The sequence below is a fragment of the Merops nubicus genome, unplaced genomic scaffold, assembly GCF_000691845.1.
Source record: "Merops nubicus isolate BGI_N331 unplaced genomic scaffold, ASM69184v1 scaffold19138, whole genome shotgun sequence".
NCBI classification, from domain to species: Eukaryota; Metazoa; Chordata; class Aves; order Coraciiformes; family Meropidae; genus Merops; species Merops nubicus.
In genome coordinates this window covers 28,532-47,340 of record NW_008625344.1, presented here as the reverse complement: position 1 = coordinate 47,340, position 18,809 = coordinate 28,532, and the positions used below count along the sequence as shown (strand labels likewise).

The following is an 18,809-nucleotide window of genomic DNA, read 5'->3' as shown; positions in this document are numbered from 1 at the left end:
AAAATTAAAAAATCAAGGTTTTGATGGAAATATAGTATATCAAGACATCAGTTAGTGGGCAGTATTTGGTATAATTAAGGGGCAAAAAAAAACCCAAAGAAAAATGATTGCAATATCGATGCCACTTCATAGGACAATAAAGAAATCTTAATAAATAAGCCCATAAAACGTGTCCCTCTGAAGGACCGAGTAATAATGCAAAATATGTTTGTTTCAACAGAGAATGAGGGATGGACTGCTTCTTCTGGGCTTTCCTGGTCTGGGTGGGATCAGAACATCACACTGATATCACATGCCCAGGCAAGTGCCTGCCGAGGCAACTGACTACAAATACTTGATTTGAGGCAGGAACAGGAAAAAATTGATTAAGAATTCGTAGCCTTTCTCTAGCTCTAGTTGTTATTTAGGCTATTGCTCAGGTCACTCCAGCAAGGGCACATGCTTGTGACTGTTGGTGAGTGTGTCTTTGTAGCAGACAGTGGAAAAGACCCTCTGCCTGGCTTTGTTGTGGAGCAGAACCTGTAATCTTAGACCTCTGCTGCTGCTTCAGGTGACATTCACAGCGGCCTTGTCCTTTGTGCTGTTCCAGATACCAGTGAGGCTGGGATTAGTGGTGCTGACTGAACATCTGGCTACGGCCCTGTCGTTAAATTAAAGCTTTTTGGTCATATGTTTCTCTTTGTAATATGACTAAAGGTGGTCTAATGACTGTTTGCCTAAAGATAGGAGAAGCTTAGAATCGTGCTTCCTTAATGCACAAATATTCCAAACGGCACAGGACAAAGGTGGATGGACTCTGCCATAACCACAGTGGGGAAATGTCAGTGAGCTGGTGTTTGTGATGCATTTTGGGGCTGTGTAATTGATGAGGGAAACCAGCACTTTTGAAACAGTTGTCATTGGCTGTGTCTCTTCTGTGAGTGGGTGGCTTTTGCTGCACACATTGGGTCGAAACCAGTGGGCAGTGAAGGGGCCAAGCTCCTCTGATAACTAGCTTTGTTTAAAGCAGCTTTCTTTTCCTATTTCCAAAGCATTTAATTCCTAATCCTCATGCCATCTCTCTGTTTTTCTTCCTCTGTCACACGTCAGCAGGTGGTTACCTGTCTGCTTTTCAGGCCAGTATTGCTGAAGGATATGTTTTAAAACCAGTTAGAAAAGAATAATTCTCAAGTAGCCTTTGAGACTTCTGATCTCCTAGTCTGTATTGCAGAGATCTGTTCTGAGTTGGTTGGATGCAGGTCACTAGCAGTATGGTGTGCAATCACAGCTCAGATAAAATTCATACCCACTGTGCTTGTGTTTTATAGGAATAGTTAGCCTTACAGAGATTATCCTCTGCTCTGAAAGAAGTACTACTGCTTCAAGAGTTACAATCAATAAATTACATATTAAAGTACAAGAAAATGGCACAGCAATACTGAATTTCCATTGATTTTTATCCGTCAGATTAGTTCTTCCTTACTCAGCAGTTTAGCACTAGCTAGCTGTCAGCCTTTTTGATGAACTCAAACCTTAGCTATGGGAAGACTAGTGGCTGAATTTCAGAATTGTATTTTTTTTATATTATCCTTAGAAATGGTATGTGCTCTTTTTATTACCACAGTGTGTTCACAGCAGCTTCTGGCTCCATTTCTAAAGTTAACTTTCACTGATGTTCATGAAAACTACATATCTGTGAGTAGCTGTTGCTCAGCTTCTAGCAAGAGGATTTGCTATTTGGGGAGTTGAGAGCTTGTTCTCCTCTTTAACTTCTCTGTCTCCTTGGCAATTTATTTTAGTTCCATTAAAGGTATTACTGAGCAGGCTTCTGGCTTCACAGGATTTTCCTGATGGTAGGGAGCCTGGATTTGCTGCTTTCTGCTTGTTCTTTCACTTGCTTGTTGTGAGACTGTACCCCATAATAAACGTGTACATCTAGATGGGGTCTCCAGACCTTTGCATTGTAGGTGAAAATTTTCAAACTGATACTTCACTTCATATGATTTGGTGGGGTTTTTGGTTAGTGATTCTAAGCAGGCACATCTTTCAGTAGTGTTTTCTCACAAGGGAACCAAGAAGCTAGTTGATCTTTTCTGTATCTTGTTTCTGCAAAGCAGAAGTATCTGTGCTTTTAAATTGAACTCAAGAGGCTTTACAAATTGACCTGAATTTGTAGAGCTGTTCCAGGGAGCTAGGAATGAAGTGGTCAGGCGTGATGTGTTGGGAGAGGTGGGTTTATAAGTGTTGAAGGGAGGGGTTAGAACAGCGAAGCAGTTGTCACAGATCTGTTAAAAAAGCATTTGCACAACTTGCTTGCATTCCCTTCTCACACAAAGTATGTATCTATAGCTATGACTAAATGTTCCCATGTCTTGGATTCAGCTGGGACAGAGTTACTTTTCTTCCTGTTAGCTGGTTCAGTGCTGTGTTTTGGATTAGGATGAGAATGGATTTAGTATAAGCCTAGAACAACTCGGTGTCTATTGGAAGAGGTGCCAGTGAAGTGGATCTGTGTGTTCAGCCTGCAGGAGCCTTTTCTGCAGCAAGTGGCTTTTTCCTCTTGATGCCTGCTTAGCTGCTTTCCACTGTAGCTGTTGAAGCTGATTAACTGTGATGCTATTGCAGGTGCTGACCTTCTAACACCACTGGTCTTTGCCCAATTTAATGGAGGCAATTTAGAATGATCCTACATCACCTAAAATTGTGGTTAAAGCGATTATTTCCATTTGTGAATAAGAGTGCGTGGGGCACCTCGTATGGATGATTTTATTGCCTGTGGTAGAGGAGTGGTAGCCTCTCAGTGGCCTGTAAGCCATTATCGAGGCACACAGAGAGCTGCCTTTAACAGCCAGGCCACTCATCTGATGGTCCCCAGTACCACAGCTTGGTGTCTTGTCGAGTGCTGCTGCTGAAGCAGGTGAGAAATGACCGACTGACAGACTCCTTGATAGCTCAGTGAGGTTTAGCCAGCAGACCAGGAGAGGAACTCGGTCTCAACTATGCAAGCTATTTTTGTGTGTGTGAGAAAGGAGCGAGCTATGTCAAAAGCCGGCAAGCTCTGCTCTTAATAATGATGTGTAGGGGGTGGCAAAGGTGATGAGCTGTTCCTGTGCAAATTCATGGTATTCTGAAATACACTGATGCCTTTTCAGTTTTGTGCAGGTATGAGAAGTCTCTTATCCTGCAGCCCAGCCCCTCAGAATCTCCACAGCGTGGTGGAGGCTGCTCTTTTTGAACCACAATAAGGGCAACTTTCTTCAGTGCCACGGGCTTAGCCCCTCCTAGGTGTGAACACAGCCAGAGTCAGAGTGAGCCTGCAGAGCATACGAGGTTTTGCTTGGTTTCTCTGTCAGCTTTGTTCTTGTTGGAGTTCAGGAGGCCCCCACTGCCAACTAATGAGGTATTAACTGCTGTTTAGGTTGTCTCTTTTCTTTCCTAATGACTGTTTAGCTAGGAGGGTAACAAGATTCTTGCCTAGTGCCGTATTGTTTAAGTGAGAATGAAACCGAAGCCGGAGGCAGCTTTTCTGAAGCCACTGCAATGTGGCACAAGATACGGTTACTAGCAACAATCTCGTCCTAAACATTCTCTCAACTGCACCATTGTTTGTAGCTACAAAAGTCTGAAATGGAGAAAAGGAGCCTTGATGAATGATTGAAGTGGGGGGCCTGCAACTCCAATATCTGAACTGCAATCGTGTCTGTCTGCTCTTTTCTCTGGGGAAAGCTACTGGTCCATTCCTTCCCCTGCTCCTGCTCCTCAGGAGGGATATAGAACAAGAGACAATTTTTCCTTCTCAATCTAGTGGAACCTGTTTGGCATTTTCTTCTTGCAGGAGTAAATTGGAAGTTCCCTATGTTTAAGAGCTGTTTTCTTTTCATTCCCAAGGAGGAACCGAATGCCTTCAACAGCTGATGGTGCTATTTTTTAGGGAACAGGACACAGTGTTACAAATCAACATCTGAAAACATACTGAGCCAGTAACAACTGAATTGTAATTCTTTTCTTTGTTGGGTTACATCCTTTTGCAGATGTAAATAGACTTTTGACGAAGTCTGTCTGAAAGCTGCTATTTTAGAAAACTTTGTTATTGGCAGGTGAGTTTCACTCTTGTAGGGTCAACTCACTCCAGTCACACAAATTTAAGGAAGCAGATGGCAACAGAGTATCTCTGTGTAGACCTCTCCCCACAGAGGTGGTAGGCTGTAGGTGGCATTGCCCAGTCATATATTTTTATTCTGTTACTCAGATCCCAGCCATGAGGGCACCGCAGAGGGGATGGAGAACATGGCAGATGCTGTCACTCATGCCCGATTTGTGGGCACAGATCATGCAAGCGATGAGGTTGTCTTGATGAAAATCCTACAGGTAAGTGGAGAGAATTGGTAATTACCCTAATGGTTGCTGCCGGTTGTGAAACATATCCTGTTACATGGGAGATGAAGAGGAGGGAGCAATGTTTTGACTCTGTAGGAGCTTAGTGACAGACTTTATTTTTAAACAGGTGTCTCATATACCTGTGGTAAAAGCTTTTCCAAATGAAGATAATTAAAAGCTTAAATGAAATGATTTTTAAATTAAGGGCTTGGGAACGCGGTGGTGGTTGTGATAATCTTACCTTGTGCATGGTCAGTGTTAGCGAGGGGTAAATTAAGCATATGGAGCACTCAAACTTAATTTGGAGAAAAAGTCTTTGTAGAGACAGAGCTATGAACCTTACACCTCTTTGCTCTATGTACTTCTAAGCAGATGGGTAGCTACTGAATTTAAATACTGGGTAGCATGCAGCATATCAGGCCTGTCTTAGAAGTGGGTGAGGAGTTCATTCTTGTCTCCTAATCTGGCTGTTTCTTGAGCACAGAAGTCGGTTTGAAACGACTCCTGGAAAGCCCTGAGGTTTCCTGCTCATGGCAGTGCTCCTTGAGGAAGGCAGCTTCATTTTCCTTCTTTTGGAAGCACATGGAGGTATCGTTGCACTACGGGACATCTGTGCCTTGTCCTTTGCAGGTTTTGAGGACCTTGCTGCTCACTCCAGTGGGAGCCCACCTCACGAACGAATCTGTGTGTGAGATCATGCAGTCCTGTTTCCGCATATGCTTCGAGATGAGACTCAGCGGTAGGTCTGTTCTCACTCGCGCAGTTGAGAAACAGTCGCTTTTCCTCGGCATTAACGAGTTCTCTGGTGGAACATGCAGCCGTGGAGAGACGCACAAATCTTCGGTGAAGCTGTAGGGAGTTCAGCCCGGCCCGTGACCGCCCTTTCCCCAGCTGCTTGGCGCCACCTTGTGATGCCGGGCTCGTCTGCAGCAGGACGGGCTCGGCGCTGGTTTTAATAAATTTGCCGTAATCTCTGTAAACAAGGCTCGGAGGGGAGTCTGCTTGAAGAAGCCTCTTGATAATATCACACTGAGTAATGACACCTGTGTTATTTGTTTTTGTCTTCGCAGAGTTATTGAGAAAATCTGCAGAGCACACTCTGGTCGACATGGTGCAGCTGCTCTTCACAAGGTAAACCTGCTTGTGTTTGCCTCAGCATTGCTGAGATGGCCCTCTAAGGACAGAAAGATTCCACACTTCCACTTAAGGGCCCTCAGAAAAATCATCCAAAATGGTCATTATTTAGAGGCGGAAGGGGATGAAGGATTTGGCACTTTTCTCTTGGGCTGACCCTGTCAGACTGCTGGGAGACAGAGCTAGGGAAGTTTGCCTGGTTTAAGGTCTCCTTTGAGAAGAGATGGACAGCCAAGTAATGAAGAGCTTTAGGATGGGGAACCCGTTTGAGGACAGAGAAGGCAAACTTCACTCAAGAAAAATAAAGGTGCTCTAAAAATATAGCTCTCTTCAGGAGAGAGATAGATATTGTGTTGAATAGCCACATGTTGATTTCAATGTGAGAGCTTTGACCTTACATATCAAAGATAATTTTAAACTCTTGAGATCATGTGTCTTGGAAAAACGTGCTACCCCTTTCAGCACCCTTCAGGTAATTAAGGTTACATCTTTTAAACTCAAGTAAGTTACTTAACTTCAAAACTCTTTCATCAGATAGTGAAGTAATCATAGACTTTGGGTATTGTAAAAAAGAAACGTGCAAACATGTAATTAAGGTTACATCTTTTAAACTCAAGTAAGTTACTTAACTTCAAAACTCTTTCATCAGATAGACTTTCTCTGGGTATTGTAAAAAAGAAACATGCAAACATAGAAATAACTTTTTATAGGAAAGGACTGTAGTAAAACGAACAGCTTGTGAAATACATATCTCATTTTATTTTTTTTTTCCCATTTGTCACACTCAGTTCCTGTGGGGTCTCAGTTGTTTTTTGCTATATGCACCCTATGTCATATGGTGCACTGGTTCAATCTGAGGCAGAGTCAGAATCAGTCTCTCCAAAAGGAGAGACTGCATTACTACTTCTCCAAATGCATCTGTGAGTTTTCCTTAGTTCTTATTCATTACTTGCTGTGTAGCCACTCCTCTGCCCTTCAGAAGGCTTGGTGAGACCCCCACCATCTGTGCCTGTGGATACTGGGATAGAGAAGAAAGGCAAAGACGGCAGCTGCAGGGGTGCTTTGGCCATCTTGCTTTCCAGAAAAAGAAACAGCCAAAGCAGTGCTGCAAAGCTTTTATCCTTTCAGCAAGCCAAGATGGAATTGTAGCAAAGGAAGAGAGAAGGGAGCAGGGTGTGGGGACCCCTAGAGCTGTACACATTTGTCATGTAGACTGCTCTTGCCTGTACTACTACCTCCCTTACTTCTGAGGCAGGGACTGCTTAGCTGAAAGCATCCAGCTTAAACTTAGATCCCATGTTCACTGTAACTGTGTTTATATGATGCAGAACAGAGGGCAAATATGGAGCTTCTACAAAGTTAATGAGAAGGGTTGCCATGACTGGTAATAATGTGTGCAATGCAAGAGTCCTGGTGTGGATGACACTCTGGCTCAGCAGCTGGTTTTAGCAGCATCAGAGAAACCTGTTTTGAACCAATCTCATTAATTAGTCCGCTGCTGAAAACATACACTGAAGGAAAAGAAACTGTACTGTCATGACCATTGACAATGAAAATCAATATAGCAAAACTGCTGTTAGCAGTAAGAGTATGCCAAGCACCTCTCATCTATACTTGGTTGGGTTGGGTTGTTTTTTTTCCCTCAGCAGACTTGGCAGGAAAAGAAGCTAAGAGCATCTTTTTGTGGAGAAAACCTAATTTTGGTTTTCTAGTATCTACAGCATGACTGGAAGGACCAGTCTATTTTTTTTTTCCTCCCATTCTTGTTAACCCAAGAAAGCATATGTATTTTGTCTTGTTCTTTGCTTTTTCAGGTTGCCTCAGTTTAAAGAAGAGCCTAAAAGCTACATGGGAACAAACATGAAAAAGGTAAGACAGAACTGTGTTGGCTGTTCTGCTCTTGTCTCAGGCTTGTGCTCATCTCTGTATTTGTTTTCACACTTGTGTTTCTTCATTTCTGCAAGTCCCTAGTTCACTGAAAGAGCATATTTAACTGCATAAATGGACATAGCTTCATTAATTCTGTGAGATTAATCCCACATAGTCCAGTAGTGAATCTTGTTAATTATATTGCTACCTGAGTGAGTCAGCTTGGATTCTGGGAACAGCCATCAGCTACTGTGGGCTAGAAAACTCCAGCAAGTTATGGGACCTGGTGGTGGTATCTTCTGATCATCTGCTGTCTCTGCTCTCTCTCCAGCTTTTTTCTCATCTTTCTTCATTCAGTACATGTATAATACTGAGCTCTTGGGATACATTCATCCAGTTCTCCCTATGTAGAAAGGAAACTTTTCAAAGCTGGTGAAACAGCATGAAACCATTATGAAATTGGGCTATTGTAGTAAAAGCTTTGCTGGCTTCTGAAAGGGCTGTCGTTCTCTAGTGAAAACCTTAGTTCACATGGGCAATGCACATCTTCCTGAGCGTGGAAGGTCTGGATTTGCTCCACACCACCATCTCCTTCCATACAGTAAAGTTTTTAGCTGCTGGATTCAGTATGGCAAATACCATAAATGTGACTTTACATGTGATTTTTTAATGTAAATTTAAAAACAAAACAAAAAACAAAACAAAACAAAATAACAAAAGAACTTTTTTTTTAAAAAAAAAAAATTAAAAATGTGATTTTTAATGTAATAATTCCTTAGGTGGATGGAGGTCCACTTGAGGAACTTCGTATATACTTCTGTACATGTATATTTTTTATATTCCATATAAAGAATGTCAGTAGAGTTACAGGGTTCTACTGCTGAGAAGAGCAAATTGTGCAGAAGATTACTAAAGAAGAAATATCCACCTTTGAACTTACACTGAGTATACTATTCCTGTTATAACTTCCACTCTGTTTTTAGTTGTGATGAGTTGAGAAAAGTGATGGTATTGGGTAAATGTACATTTCAGAGCCAGTGTAGCCAAGTTTTGAGAGACTGAACGCTTACTCACAGGAGTCTGAAAGTAGCTTGGGGCTTTATTTCCTTTGTGGTAACTGCTGTAATGACTGCTTGTTTCCTTTGCTGTGGGAGAAAAGTGGTGAGATTTGTGGTGATGGTAGGCTGGCCTGAGGAAAGAATGTACTGGAGGTGTGGTGGTCTGTGTACAGAAGGTGTAAAGTGAAGGTGAATTTGAGTTTAGGAAGGCTACCTCTTGCCAAGTGATGGCTGCTCCCAGCTCGGTTAAGTGATGCTCTGCTTTGTGTCCAATCTGTGCAGTTACCTTGTGCTGTCTCCTCACTGCATGCCAGGAGTCTGCACTGCAGCCTTGTGCTCCGCCAGGTTGCTCTTCTGTTTAGGTTTATTTTGCTTTGTTTAAACCATACGTTTGCCTGTCTTTCACAGATGTCTTCATGTCTCCTCAACAAACTGGAGCTAAGTAGTGGGGAACAGCCCAAAGCCCTGAACCAATTAGAGAGGGTATTGCTCTTTAAGAACCTGAAGGTCTCTCTCTCCCTTCTTACCATCCTCCCCTCTTCCTTCTCTTGTAAATGCCAGCTGAGAGACAGTTATGTTGTGTGCAGCAAATCTCCCTTGGCTCATTTGACACAGCATGGCTTTTGGGGACAACGCATGCAGCAGTTGCTTTGCAGTGTTGTGGCTGCAGCTGGGGCAGGCTTGAGAGGGAGAGACCCTTGTTTTACTGCAGCATTCAGTGCCGTGGTGAGTGGTGCCTAAGACACCATCATGGCATCCTCCAAAAGAAGGGAGTTGGGAGGGCATGGCCAAGATTTGAGTCCTCTGTGACAATGAAAGTCTGAAGAAAAGAAATTAACAGATGTATATTGCTCCCTGAAGGCTCAAGTGTTGTGTATCCTAGCAGTTGATCTAGGTTACAGAGATAGCAGCATATCTGAGGAGACTCTTGACCCAGCATGCCTTAAACAGTTTTACTCATGTTGAATCTGGGCTCTGTTACTTGATATAGGGCCACAGAGTTCAATGCTCTCTAAAGCTTTTTCTGAAGGAGACTGCTGTACGTTTTCAACCTCTTTGGCCATGTTTCTAATGAAATTAAATACAGTTCCTAGCACAGTATTTGCCAATGGGGGATGAGAGGGGCTGAACTGAAGTACAAAATGTGTTAGTCCCTGGTAGTTCTCCTAGAAAATGCTTCTGAAGAGATATTTTAGGCCTGCAGATCATCTATTTTGGACTGATCATGACAAATGAGCTTAGATGGGACCTTTCTCAGTTTTCCATGCTGGTTTATAAACTTAATGAGCTTTAGTTGTTTGCTATTAATGCTGCTCGGTCCAAAAGGAGCTGAACAGAATATATGTGTTTACCAGTTTCTTGTCCTGTGTCTATGGTCAGGGTAGCTTGAAAGAGTGGCTGGAGACTTGCAGAGTTGTGCTGTTACACAGAAGGAAAGACTGAGAAATGTTTCCCTCTGCAGTAGAAAGTGTTGTAGCGAAACATTGGGTTCCGTGGGGAGAGTCAGGAGGAACCTCAGTCTGCCTTCTCAGAGATTTTGGGGGTGGGTTGTATTCATAGTTGCCTAAGAGGCAGGAATACATTTCAGCAGGTAATCATTAGCTGTTGCTGGAGAGGCAGGTGGGTGAGGTGGGTGCCCTGCACCGGTGTCCCCAGGACGTGGGTCGGGGCCTGCGTTCCTCTGCATGCTCTCGTGTCTTGACCGCTACGTGGTGTGCTGACCGGTTCCGTGCTGCATCCAGAATGAGCTCATGTTTCAGAACAATTGCTTTAGTTACTAATCCTTGGGCCCTGCCCTTTTCTCTTGAGGCTTACAGTATCTTGTGGAAAAACAAACGAGTGCAGGTAAGGTGGCTCGTAGAAAAATCAGACCTCACAGACCCTTTAAAAAGAATCTTGTAGCATTACATTTTTCTTCACCTTTCTAGACCTCAGATGGACTTTTGTTGTTAAAAACCTCATCTATGAAAGGAAGCATTTGGAGTCTTGTAATTTTTTTTTCTTCTACAATTTTGTGTACCCATTTCTTTATGCCAAGGTAACTCAGACAAATGTAATGGAATTTGTACTGACTTCCGAGATGAACAAACAGCTTTGAGCTCCCTCCCTACTCTGATTTTTTTTAAAGAATGTTAAATACTACAGGTGTTTTTACTGTGGAAGTACAAGCTTAAGCTAATCTGAAGAACATTGATAATTAGGAAATTAATGCAACTATAATACCACTGAGCATTGGAGCAGGAAGGAGAGTTTTAGGTGGGGTTTAAAATTCAGGATATTTTAGTGATCTATTAAATGCCATTTACTTGCAGTGTTTAGTCAGGAAGGCAACCTTAGGTTTAAAGTCTCAGCCTGTTGACATGCAACCAAACTTTCTGGTGAAACCAGGAAATGCCTTGATACTGAAGGTGGAAACAAGCATTAGAAATAGCTTCTTTAGTCAGACTGTACAAGTGGGGTTTCTTAAAGGTTTTGTATTAATATAAAAAACCAAGAAGTCACAGGATTGCTACCTTTTAATTCAATACAAAATACAGAATGAAAGATACTACTTTGCTCTTCTTTGATGCATGTATTGTCTTATAAGTTGCAAACTCAAAAGTTTGTCTGTTAACATACAGTCCCTTGACAATGGTGAAAGATTTCTGTTACACATTTCTGTTCATTTCTGCAATGTTAAGCTATGCAATTCTCATTGGAGTTTCATATTTCTTATTTATAGGAGATGGCAAAAATAAAAAAAGGGGGGGAAAAGGAACGATATGGGTAGTTCTAGGTAATCCTAGTAGGTCATTCTAATAAAAGGATACCTGTTTGTGTATAATGTAGAATACTGGATGGTATGAGATGGAAAACACACCTACTGGGTTATGTCACCTGTCAAACTGTAAAAAAAAAAAAAAAAAGGCCAGACAAACAAATGAACCAAACCCAACCTCTCCTCCCTCCATGCCTCCCCCCCCCCAAAAAAAAAAACCCACCCCAAAACCAAAGAAACAATCAAATCCACAACAAACCAACAAAACCTCCAAATTAACCTAGTCTTACCTGAATGCTTTGTACTTTGATTAAATGTGCTTAAATGTGATTCTTTAAAAATCAGCTGAGTCTCCTGGCTTGCCTAGCTAAATGGTTTCCCATCCCTGTGAAGCTGTTGTGACTCAGTCTCTGAATGATGGCACAGGTTCCTCAAAATGATAACAGATGGGCACAGGTATTATAACCATCAAGAGAAGGAATCATGGAGTTAATACAAAGCACAGGACAGTCACTGAAAATGGGTATTGTCTCTGAGGGAAAGTGCTTTTTTGAAAGGGCTAGTGTTGAACTTAGTATTTGGTGTTGTGTGAAAGGAGGGATCAGGAATGGTAAGGAAATTACCTTGAACCATCTGACAGGATGCTTCAAACATTACCTGCTTCTCAGGAGCATGACTGAGGGTAAAAAGAGTGGGACCAAAATGGTTAGCTCATAGCAATATCTTGGCTCCATTTTGCTGATTCAGTTCTGTGTCCTTCTGCTGCTGTCCCCCCTCTTCTCCCTCAAATTTAACTTCAAGTTACTTTCTACCTGGCAAATCATGGTAACAGGATATCACAACTAGAAGCAGTCTGTTATTTTAAGATGATGTGAAATAGACTTTCTTGGGTTTAACACGTTTCCAGGTTACCTTCCTACTTGAAGTTGTGTGGTACAATGAACCATAAGTCCTCAGATTTTATTTCATAAGTTACTGAAAGGGGAGAAAAAATAAATATGGCTATTTCTAGATAGTTGGGAGGTAAAGTAAAGCTACCAGATCTAATCAGCACTTTATTCCATTAATAAATAAAAATACTGAGGGTATTTAAGGCTCAAAGAGTTGGTTTTTTGTTTGTTTGTTTGTTTGTTTTTTTTTAATGGAAAGGGAAACTACCAGATGTGAAACATTAGGAATTGGCAAGAATGAAAGATAACACATTTTGTATAGCCACGTTTTATGTAGCCCTATGAAGTAGTGCATGGGGAAAAAAAGGTGAGAGCTGGCAATTTTTTACAGAAAAGGATTGTGATCCATAAGCTTTTTGAAGCCTACAAAATGTTATTGTTAGCTGTGTGCTGCTTGTAACGTGTTCTTCAGAAGCTGTGATTCAGAAGGAGACTGCAAAATTTGGAAGAAATAACATGGAGCAAAGTAGTTCTCTATTGTTAATTAACAAGCTCAAGGAAATTATAGCACAGCTAAAACTTGGGGGTTAGTCATCAAACAAATAGAATTTGCAGTGCAAAGAAAAATTATACAAATGGTTTACTGCACTGGGACACAGAATTTTCACAAGATTTGTTTAAATGAGAAAAATTATAGACTGTGCACAGCAAGTTAGAATTCTAGCTGGAAAAGGAAAAGAGATGGAAAAACAGGATCGGAACCTAGAAGTTTTATTGGCAGGTAAGTAGTAGGTGGAAGGAGGCAAGTTGCAGAAAATGGAAGATACTAAAGAATATAGCTGCCTTCTAGAGACTCTGTCTGGTGCTAGGGGTATAAGGAATCTTATAGCCTAAAATAAAACCTAACTGGGATAAATTTACAAAGAAGAATGCTGAGCAGGGACTGGTACTGAGACTTGCTGATTGGTTTCCACTACATGCAAGGTACCTGTTCAGTGGTTAAATTTTCACCTCAAATTGAAGAGGTGTGACAGCATCAGAAAAGCTGACTGCAGCTGCCATACCCAGAAGCACACTTAAAGGAACTTACTTCAGAAGGAAGCTTTTTTCAGGCTTGTCATTGCCATTATCCGTGTGACTAAACATCAGAATATTTTTAGGAGCTTCTGTGCATGCCTGCAGTAACAGCATGCTGCAGCAAGTGCCACAGTGTGCATTGCTCCTGCTGTGGCTCTTGTTTGCCCTGTCAAAGATCTCTATAGGACCTCAGTCAAGAAGGATGTCAAGGGTTGGGTTAGATTTGGATCTGAAGAGGAGTAAGGACAGAGCAAGTGAAAGCAGAATATGGTTTGTTTCTAAACCATTGGGGTGGTATTTACCACGTGGTGTGCACCAGGAGAGAGTGATGTGTTAGGCAGACACTTGTTAGTGGTGAAAGACACCTGGCTGAAAGAGAACGTGGCATTACTACAGAGAGGAAGAGTGAATTGAGGCAAGAGATAAGTGAAAGAGCTGCAGACTGCAGCTTGGGACTGGGTGCTCAAGCTTCATTCTCAGCCTTCATGTGTAGGTGGACAAATTAACTGAATGTGAAATCTAACTAGTCCTTGCTTATATACTTTAATTCATGCCCTTTAGAAGTCTGGAAACATTGGCAAAAGCTACAAGATTTGAAACGGGCTTGTAGATCTAAGAGAATTCTTCATCCAAATGCAAAATGAGAAAGTATGGATAGGGTAAGAGGGAGTGCTGCGACAATTGAACTGTTAAGTATATATTTTAGCAGATTAAGTGCAGTAAGTTTTTCCTTGATTCAGGCATGGAATGTTGCCCAACATTTAGGTAGTGGGAATTCAGGGGCTGGTTTGCATGACTTTTAGGTGCTGATTAATTTGTGTGATATATTTAAGCGCTGTTAAGTATATTTTAGACTTTGAGGGGTTTGAGACAACCTTTGTGGATTGGCTTTGTAGTCCTTTGTTCTTTGTGGTTTTCTTATGCTGATATTCTTAATGATTATTGGTTTTCAGTTGAAAATGAGAGCTGGAGGAATGAGCGAGTCATCAAAATGGAAAAAGCACAAGAGATCACCAAGGCCTCCTCGCCATCTAACTAAGGTCTCTCCTGGGACAGAACAACCACCAGCCAATGCTGGTAACACCACAGGTAAGTTGAAATCTGTTTCCAAAGACCAGAGAGCATTTGTTCTAGAGCTTTTTTTGGAAAGTGTTTATTTAATTTCTCTTAATGTGTTGTTTAGCATTAAATTCTTTTTCTGTTGGTTGTCAGTGACTATAGCAATAAAACATATTGTAGCTTTTCAGGTCCGGGGGAAAGATTTTGAAGGAGATGGAGTACATATTAGTGGAGGAAAGTATGGTCCTGTGGCTAATTTGACAGCATTTCTCTGCCTTCAGAGTGCCTTACAGGGGTAGTTGTACAAAAGGGAGTGGAGACCTGAGGTTATGGGCAGCCATGTGATGTGGAGGATTTGGGGGCTGCAGTAGGTACGTGGAAGAGACAGAACAAGAGCACTGATAAGAGAAGAGCTAAGGGGATTGGAGCTGTGGGGAAGGTTTCCTCCAACAGGAGACTGCTGACTTAAGTGTCATATTTTTTCCTTTGTTCCTGAAGGGTGTATGAAAGGCTAGGGGTGTGGCCATCATGAGGGAAGAGCAAAATGTGGCTGGGGAAAATACACATGTGGAACTGAGGGATGTGCAGAAATCTAGGTATCAAGGATGGGTAAATGAACAGATCTCTCACTACAGATGTAAAGACTGAAAGTATGTGCCCACAGTTCATGAAATTTGAATAAAAGGGTGCACTCATTAAGGGAGCAGGGAAATACAGGTGCACTTACAACTGTTATGGGAAGAATAAAGGCCTTGATATGGTAAGAAGGCATGAAGAGTTACATAGGGAAAAAAGTAGGGGGAACAGCAAAAATACATGAAAGGGGGTTGTGCACAGGAAACTAACAGGTATACACATGGATCCTTTTTCATCTGCTTTGATTCAGCCTACAGAAGTGTTACAGTATGAGACTAGTGCCCTGAGCTCAAGAATATAATGCTGGGAGACTTCCATATCCTATTGTTATACGGGAGTAGACTAAATAGATACAACTGGTTTTAACCTCTCTGGATAAATGAGTGGGTCTGTCTGTGAAGTACTCTGTCTCTTGTGCACTCTACATTTTGACAACCCAGACATAAACATTAACAGTTAAAGGAAGCAGACAGGGAAATAGAAACAATAGCTGTGTAAAATACCTAGTTGTGACACTTGCTCTTTCACAGGAGGCTACTCAGTGTAGTGTGAACTACCTCAAGAGTGTTTCTGTGCAACAGCATGATTGGTGAAAACTAAGGAAGTAATAAATGCAATCAGATTGCACCTAACTCGGAACATCCATCCAGCTGGGCACTTATCTCTACATAAATCATGATATTTAAGTTTTCAAACTTAAACAGCATTATAACTCCTGCAACACTTGAGAGAGAAAGTTGTGTTACAAAGCATGTCATTAACTCTGACCTCGTAGCACTAGGTAATATAGTAATGGTGATTTTTAGGCTAAAATCCTGGCTTAGCAGATGAAGAAGAAAAGATTGCAAAATTGATCATGTATTCCATTATATTTCTTCAAGATCAAGTAACATCCTGCTACTTATTTAAGATGGTTTCCAAAAATCAAGTCAGCAATAAAACACCACTGTGCAAAACCATACACGTTTCACATGTAAATTCATAACATAACTCTGATTTGTGCCATTCTTGTTGTGCCCTGCAGTGTGTCCTCTCTTCTTTACATATTCTGTTTACATTCTTTTAAGTTCTTAGAACTATGAGAGCTGCAAGTATGTGGGCTTCTTCTAAAGTAAAACTTAAATTCTTAGACCATTGTCTCATATTTAGAAATAGTAAAAATCCTTCACTGCTCTGCTTCAGACCCATTTGAATTCTATTACGATTCAATGTGTTTGGGGAGAATTAGAGAAAGGTTCAAATCAAGTTAGAATTCTCACTTTGAGGGAATGACTAATTCTTAATGCACATCTTTAAAGTGGTTGTGCTATTCTGTCAAAGAGTAAAGTAAACCTTTTGGACTATTTTCAGATTCCTTCTTAATTATAGAAACCCTCTGCACCCTTTACCCAACTATTTGAATTACCATATTTGCTTAGATTTGCTATTGTGTTTAATTGGGAGAACCTGTTCAGCCCTGTAGTTCATTAACACCTAGTAAAAGAGAACTTAGTTATGCATTAATGTAGGGAACGTAGATAAACTATCTGAGATCATTTGTAGTGTGAAGTAGTGATTAAAGTAGTTTTGTTGCTGTATTCAGTATGAATTTGTGGTTGACAGACAGAATAACACCAATCTTTTTGCTTCTGTTTCTCATTAGGAAGTGGAGTCACTTTCATAGATGCTCCTGCTCCCAGCAGCTCTGGGAGCTCAGAAAATGTTTCATCTGTGGTCAGCCCTGGTACAGACAGTGGTTTGGAGTTGTCCTCAAAGACTACCTCCAAGGAAGACCTGGTAGACTTGGACCAAGTCGCTTCCTTAGGACTTAATGCAGGAACGCCTGCAAATGAGTCCAAAGTACTTGAAAATCCAAATCAGCCTGAACTCCAGGTACGTGGATATAATTTATAAAGAGAAGTTCCAACTCCCAGCATAATCAGATGTGGGTTTACCACATTTACTCTCTTCCTGTCTCTTTTTTTGGTCACAGGTTATATGTATATTTGAGGGTGCTAGATCACTGGAATAGGTTGCTCAGATAGGTGGTGGAGGCCCCATCCCTGGAGACATTCAAGGTCAGGCTTCATGAGGCTCTGAGCAGCTTGATCTAGTTGGAGATGTCCCTGCTTACAGCTTGGGGGTTGGACTAGATGACCTTTGGAGGTCACTTCCAACCCAAACATTCTATGATTCCATGATACTCTATTTCAAGACCTAGGGTCAGAATAAAACATTCTTCACTGCAAGTGATGTAGAAATTCACAAACATTCATTCTTTGTTTTCTCTTGAGACCATTCCCATTGCCTCAGAAATGATAACAGTGCAATCACCTCTGCAACAGTGCACCTACATAGGTAGTTATACTCCTGCTGATACCATTAACCTTAACTAAAAGAGAAATTTAGAGGGAAACAAAGAGGAGATCTGCAGAACACATTTAGTGAACAGTCTTGTTTGAGACTGTAGAAGTTCAGCTGTTGTGCATGTGTGTCACTGTTGCTGTGGAAATATTACACACCTGAACCAAAGCCTTTGTCAGTAAGTTTTCCTCTGTGTTGTTTCCACTTCCTCTGCAATAGGTGATACTGAGAGGATGGATTAAAGCTGCAGGGAACCTTTCAGAGCTGCAGATACTTTGAAGGGTAAAAATGCTACACAAGGCACAGGTAGAAGTAGTGTGCTGAAATAATGTGGCATTTAAAATAAAAAAAAAATCAACTAATCGTAGCCTCAGGGGCAGTAAGAACTTCCAGGTTTTAGGAGTATCTTCAAGGTAAAGTCCTTAGTCTTGCAACCTGGAGTTATGTGAAACAGATAAGAACTAGATGGAAGTGAAAGGGGGCAGAAGAGGCTGCAGCATATCTAGAGGTACTCTTTTCTCTTAAATTTTGTTTTCCTGCTCATCTTCCATTAGTGACCTGTGTAGTTTTAATAGTTATGAAAGAACCATCAACTGACGAGCCTTTCTTTTCACTTGTCTAATGCTTGTTAACTCCTGTTTTGCTTCTGTCATTCTCACATGACTGATACCAATGAAGAATGAAAGTCTGAGGGAGGAGAAGATCCAGTCAGCTTCTGTCGAGTCTATCCCCGAGGTCCTAGAGGAGTGCACATCTGTAGCAGAACATTCTGACTCTGCCTCAGTTCACGACATGGACTACGTAAATCCCCGAGGCGTACGTTTTACTCAGTCTTCCCAAAAAGAAGGTGAGAGGTGGGCAATGTTGCTCAAGTCCTTTATCCTTTCCACTGCTGTGTTTCTCTAAGAGGATGGTCAGCTCCTGTTCCTCAGCGGGCCTGTAATGATTTCTTTTGTAGCAGTTGTTGGGCACCTGCAAGTGTCAAAATGGAAGGATAGAGCACTGGTCTGTTTTTCCCCGTAGGAGCAGCACTGGTCCCCTATGGGCTGCCGTGTGTCAGAGAGCTGTTCCGCTTCCTCATCTCCCTCACCAACCCCCACGACCGCCACAACTCGGAGGTGATGATCCACATGGGGCTGCAGCTGCTGACCGTTGCCTTGGAGTCGGCACCTATTGCAAACTGCCAGTCCCTCCTGGGGCTGGTGAAGGAGGAGTTGTGCCGGCACCTGTTTCAGGTGAGTCTGGCCTGTGCTGCCATGAGGTGTGGCACAGATATTAGTTTGCATCAGAGCGTATTGGAATGGAGCATTCTGAGCTTTCGCAGGTCTGGAGTCAGCTCTCTGCTGCATTGCTCTGAGAGTTGGGAATTGCAGCAGTCAAACAGTGCTGTTGCAAAGCCAGAGAGGTTGTCACGTGCTATTTTCTTCTGACCGGGGCCAAAAAGGATGAAGGTGGTTTGAACGAACTGTTACTGTGGGATAATGCTGTGTTTTGATGTTGGTGGTTTTGAGGTAATTTTGGATGCAAGTTACCAGCTTATAGGCAGAACATTTGGAGTACCAATCTAGTTATTGCACAGGTCTTCTCCCAAGTTCCTTCTCCACTGAGACGATCTGTGGACTTGGCAAA

At 41.9% G+C, this 18,809-nt stretch overlaps 1 protein-coding gene across 1 annotated transcript in view; it reads left to right on the top strand.

Annotated features, from left to right (window-relative positions):
* GBF1 (golgi brefeldin A resistant guanine nucleotide exchange factor 1) overlaps window positions 1-18,809 on the top strand; it is a 101,342-nt gene that overhangs the window by 57,602 nt on the left and 24,931 nt on the right. The window contains exons 4-12 of the mRNA XM_008945654.1: window positions 4,229-4,347; window positions 4,987-5,095; window positions 5,427-5,487; window positions 7,305-7,359; window positions 14,096-14,235; window positions 14,790-14,797; window positions 16,480-16,709; window positions 17,859-18,027; window positions 18,204-18,415. Coding sequence (XP_008943902.1) covers window positions 4,229-4,347; window positions 4,987-5,095; window positions 5,427-5,487; window positions 7,305-7,359; window positions 14,096-14,235; window positions 14,790-14,797; window positions 16,480-16,709; window positions 17,859-18,027; window positions 18,204-18,415 — 1,103 coding nt within the window. The remainder of the gene's footprint in view (window positions 1-4,228; window positions 4,348-4,986; window positions 5,096-5,426; window positions 5,488-7,304; window positions 7,360-14,095; window positions 14,236-14,789; window positions 14,798-16,479; window positions 16,710-17,858; window positions 18,028-18,203; window positions 18,416-18,809) is intronic.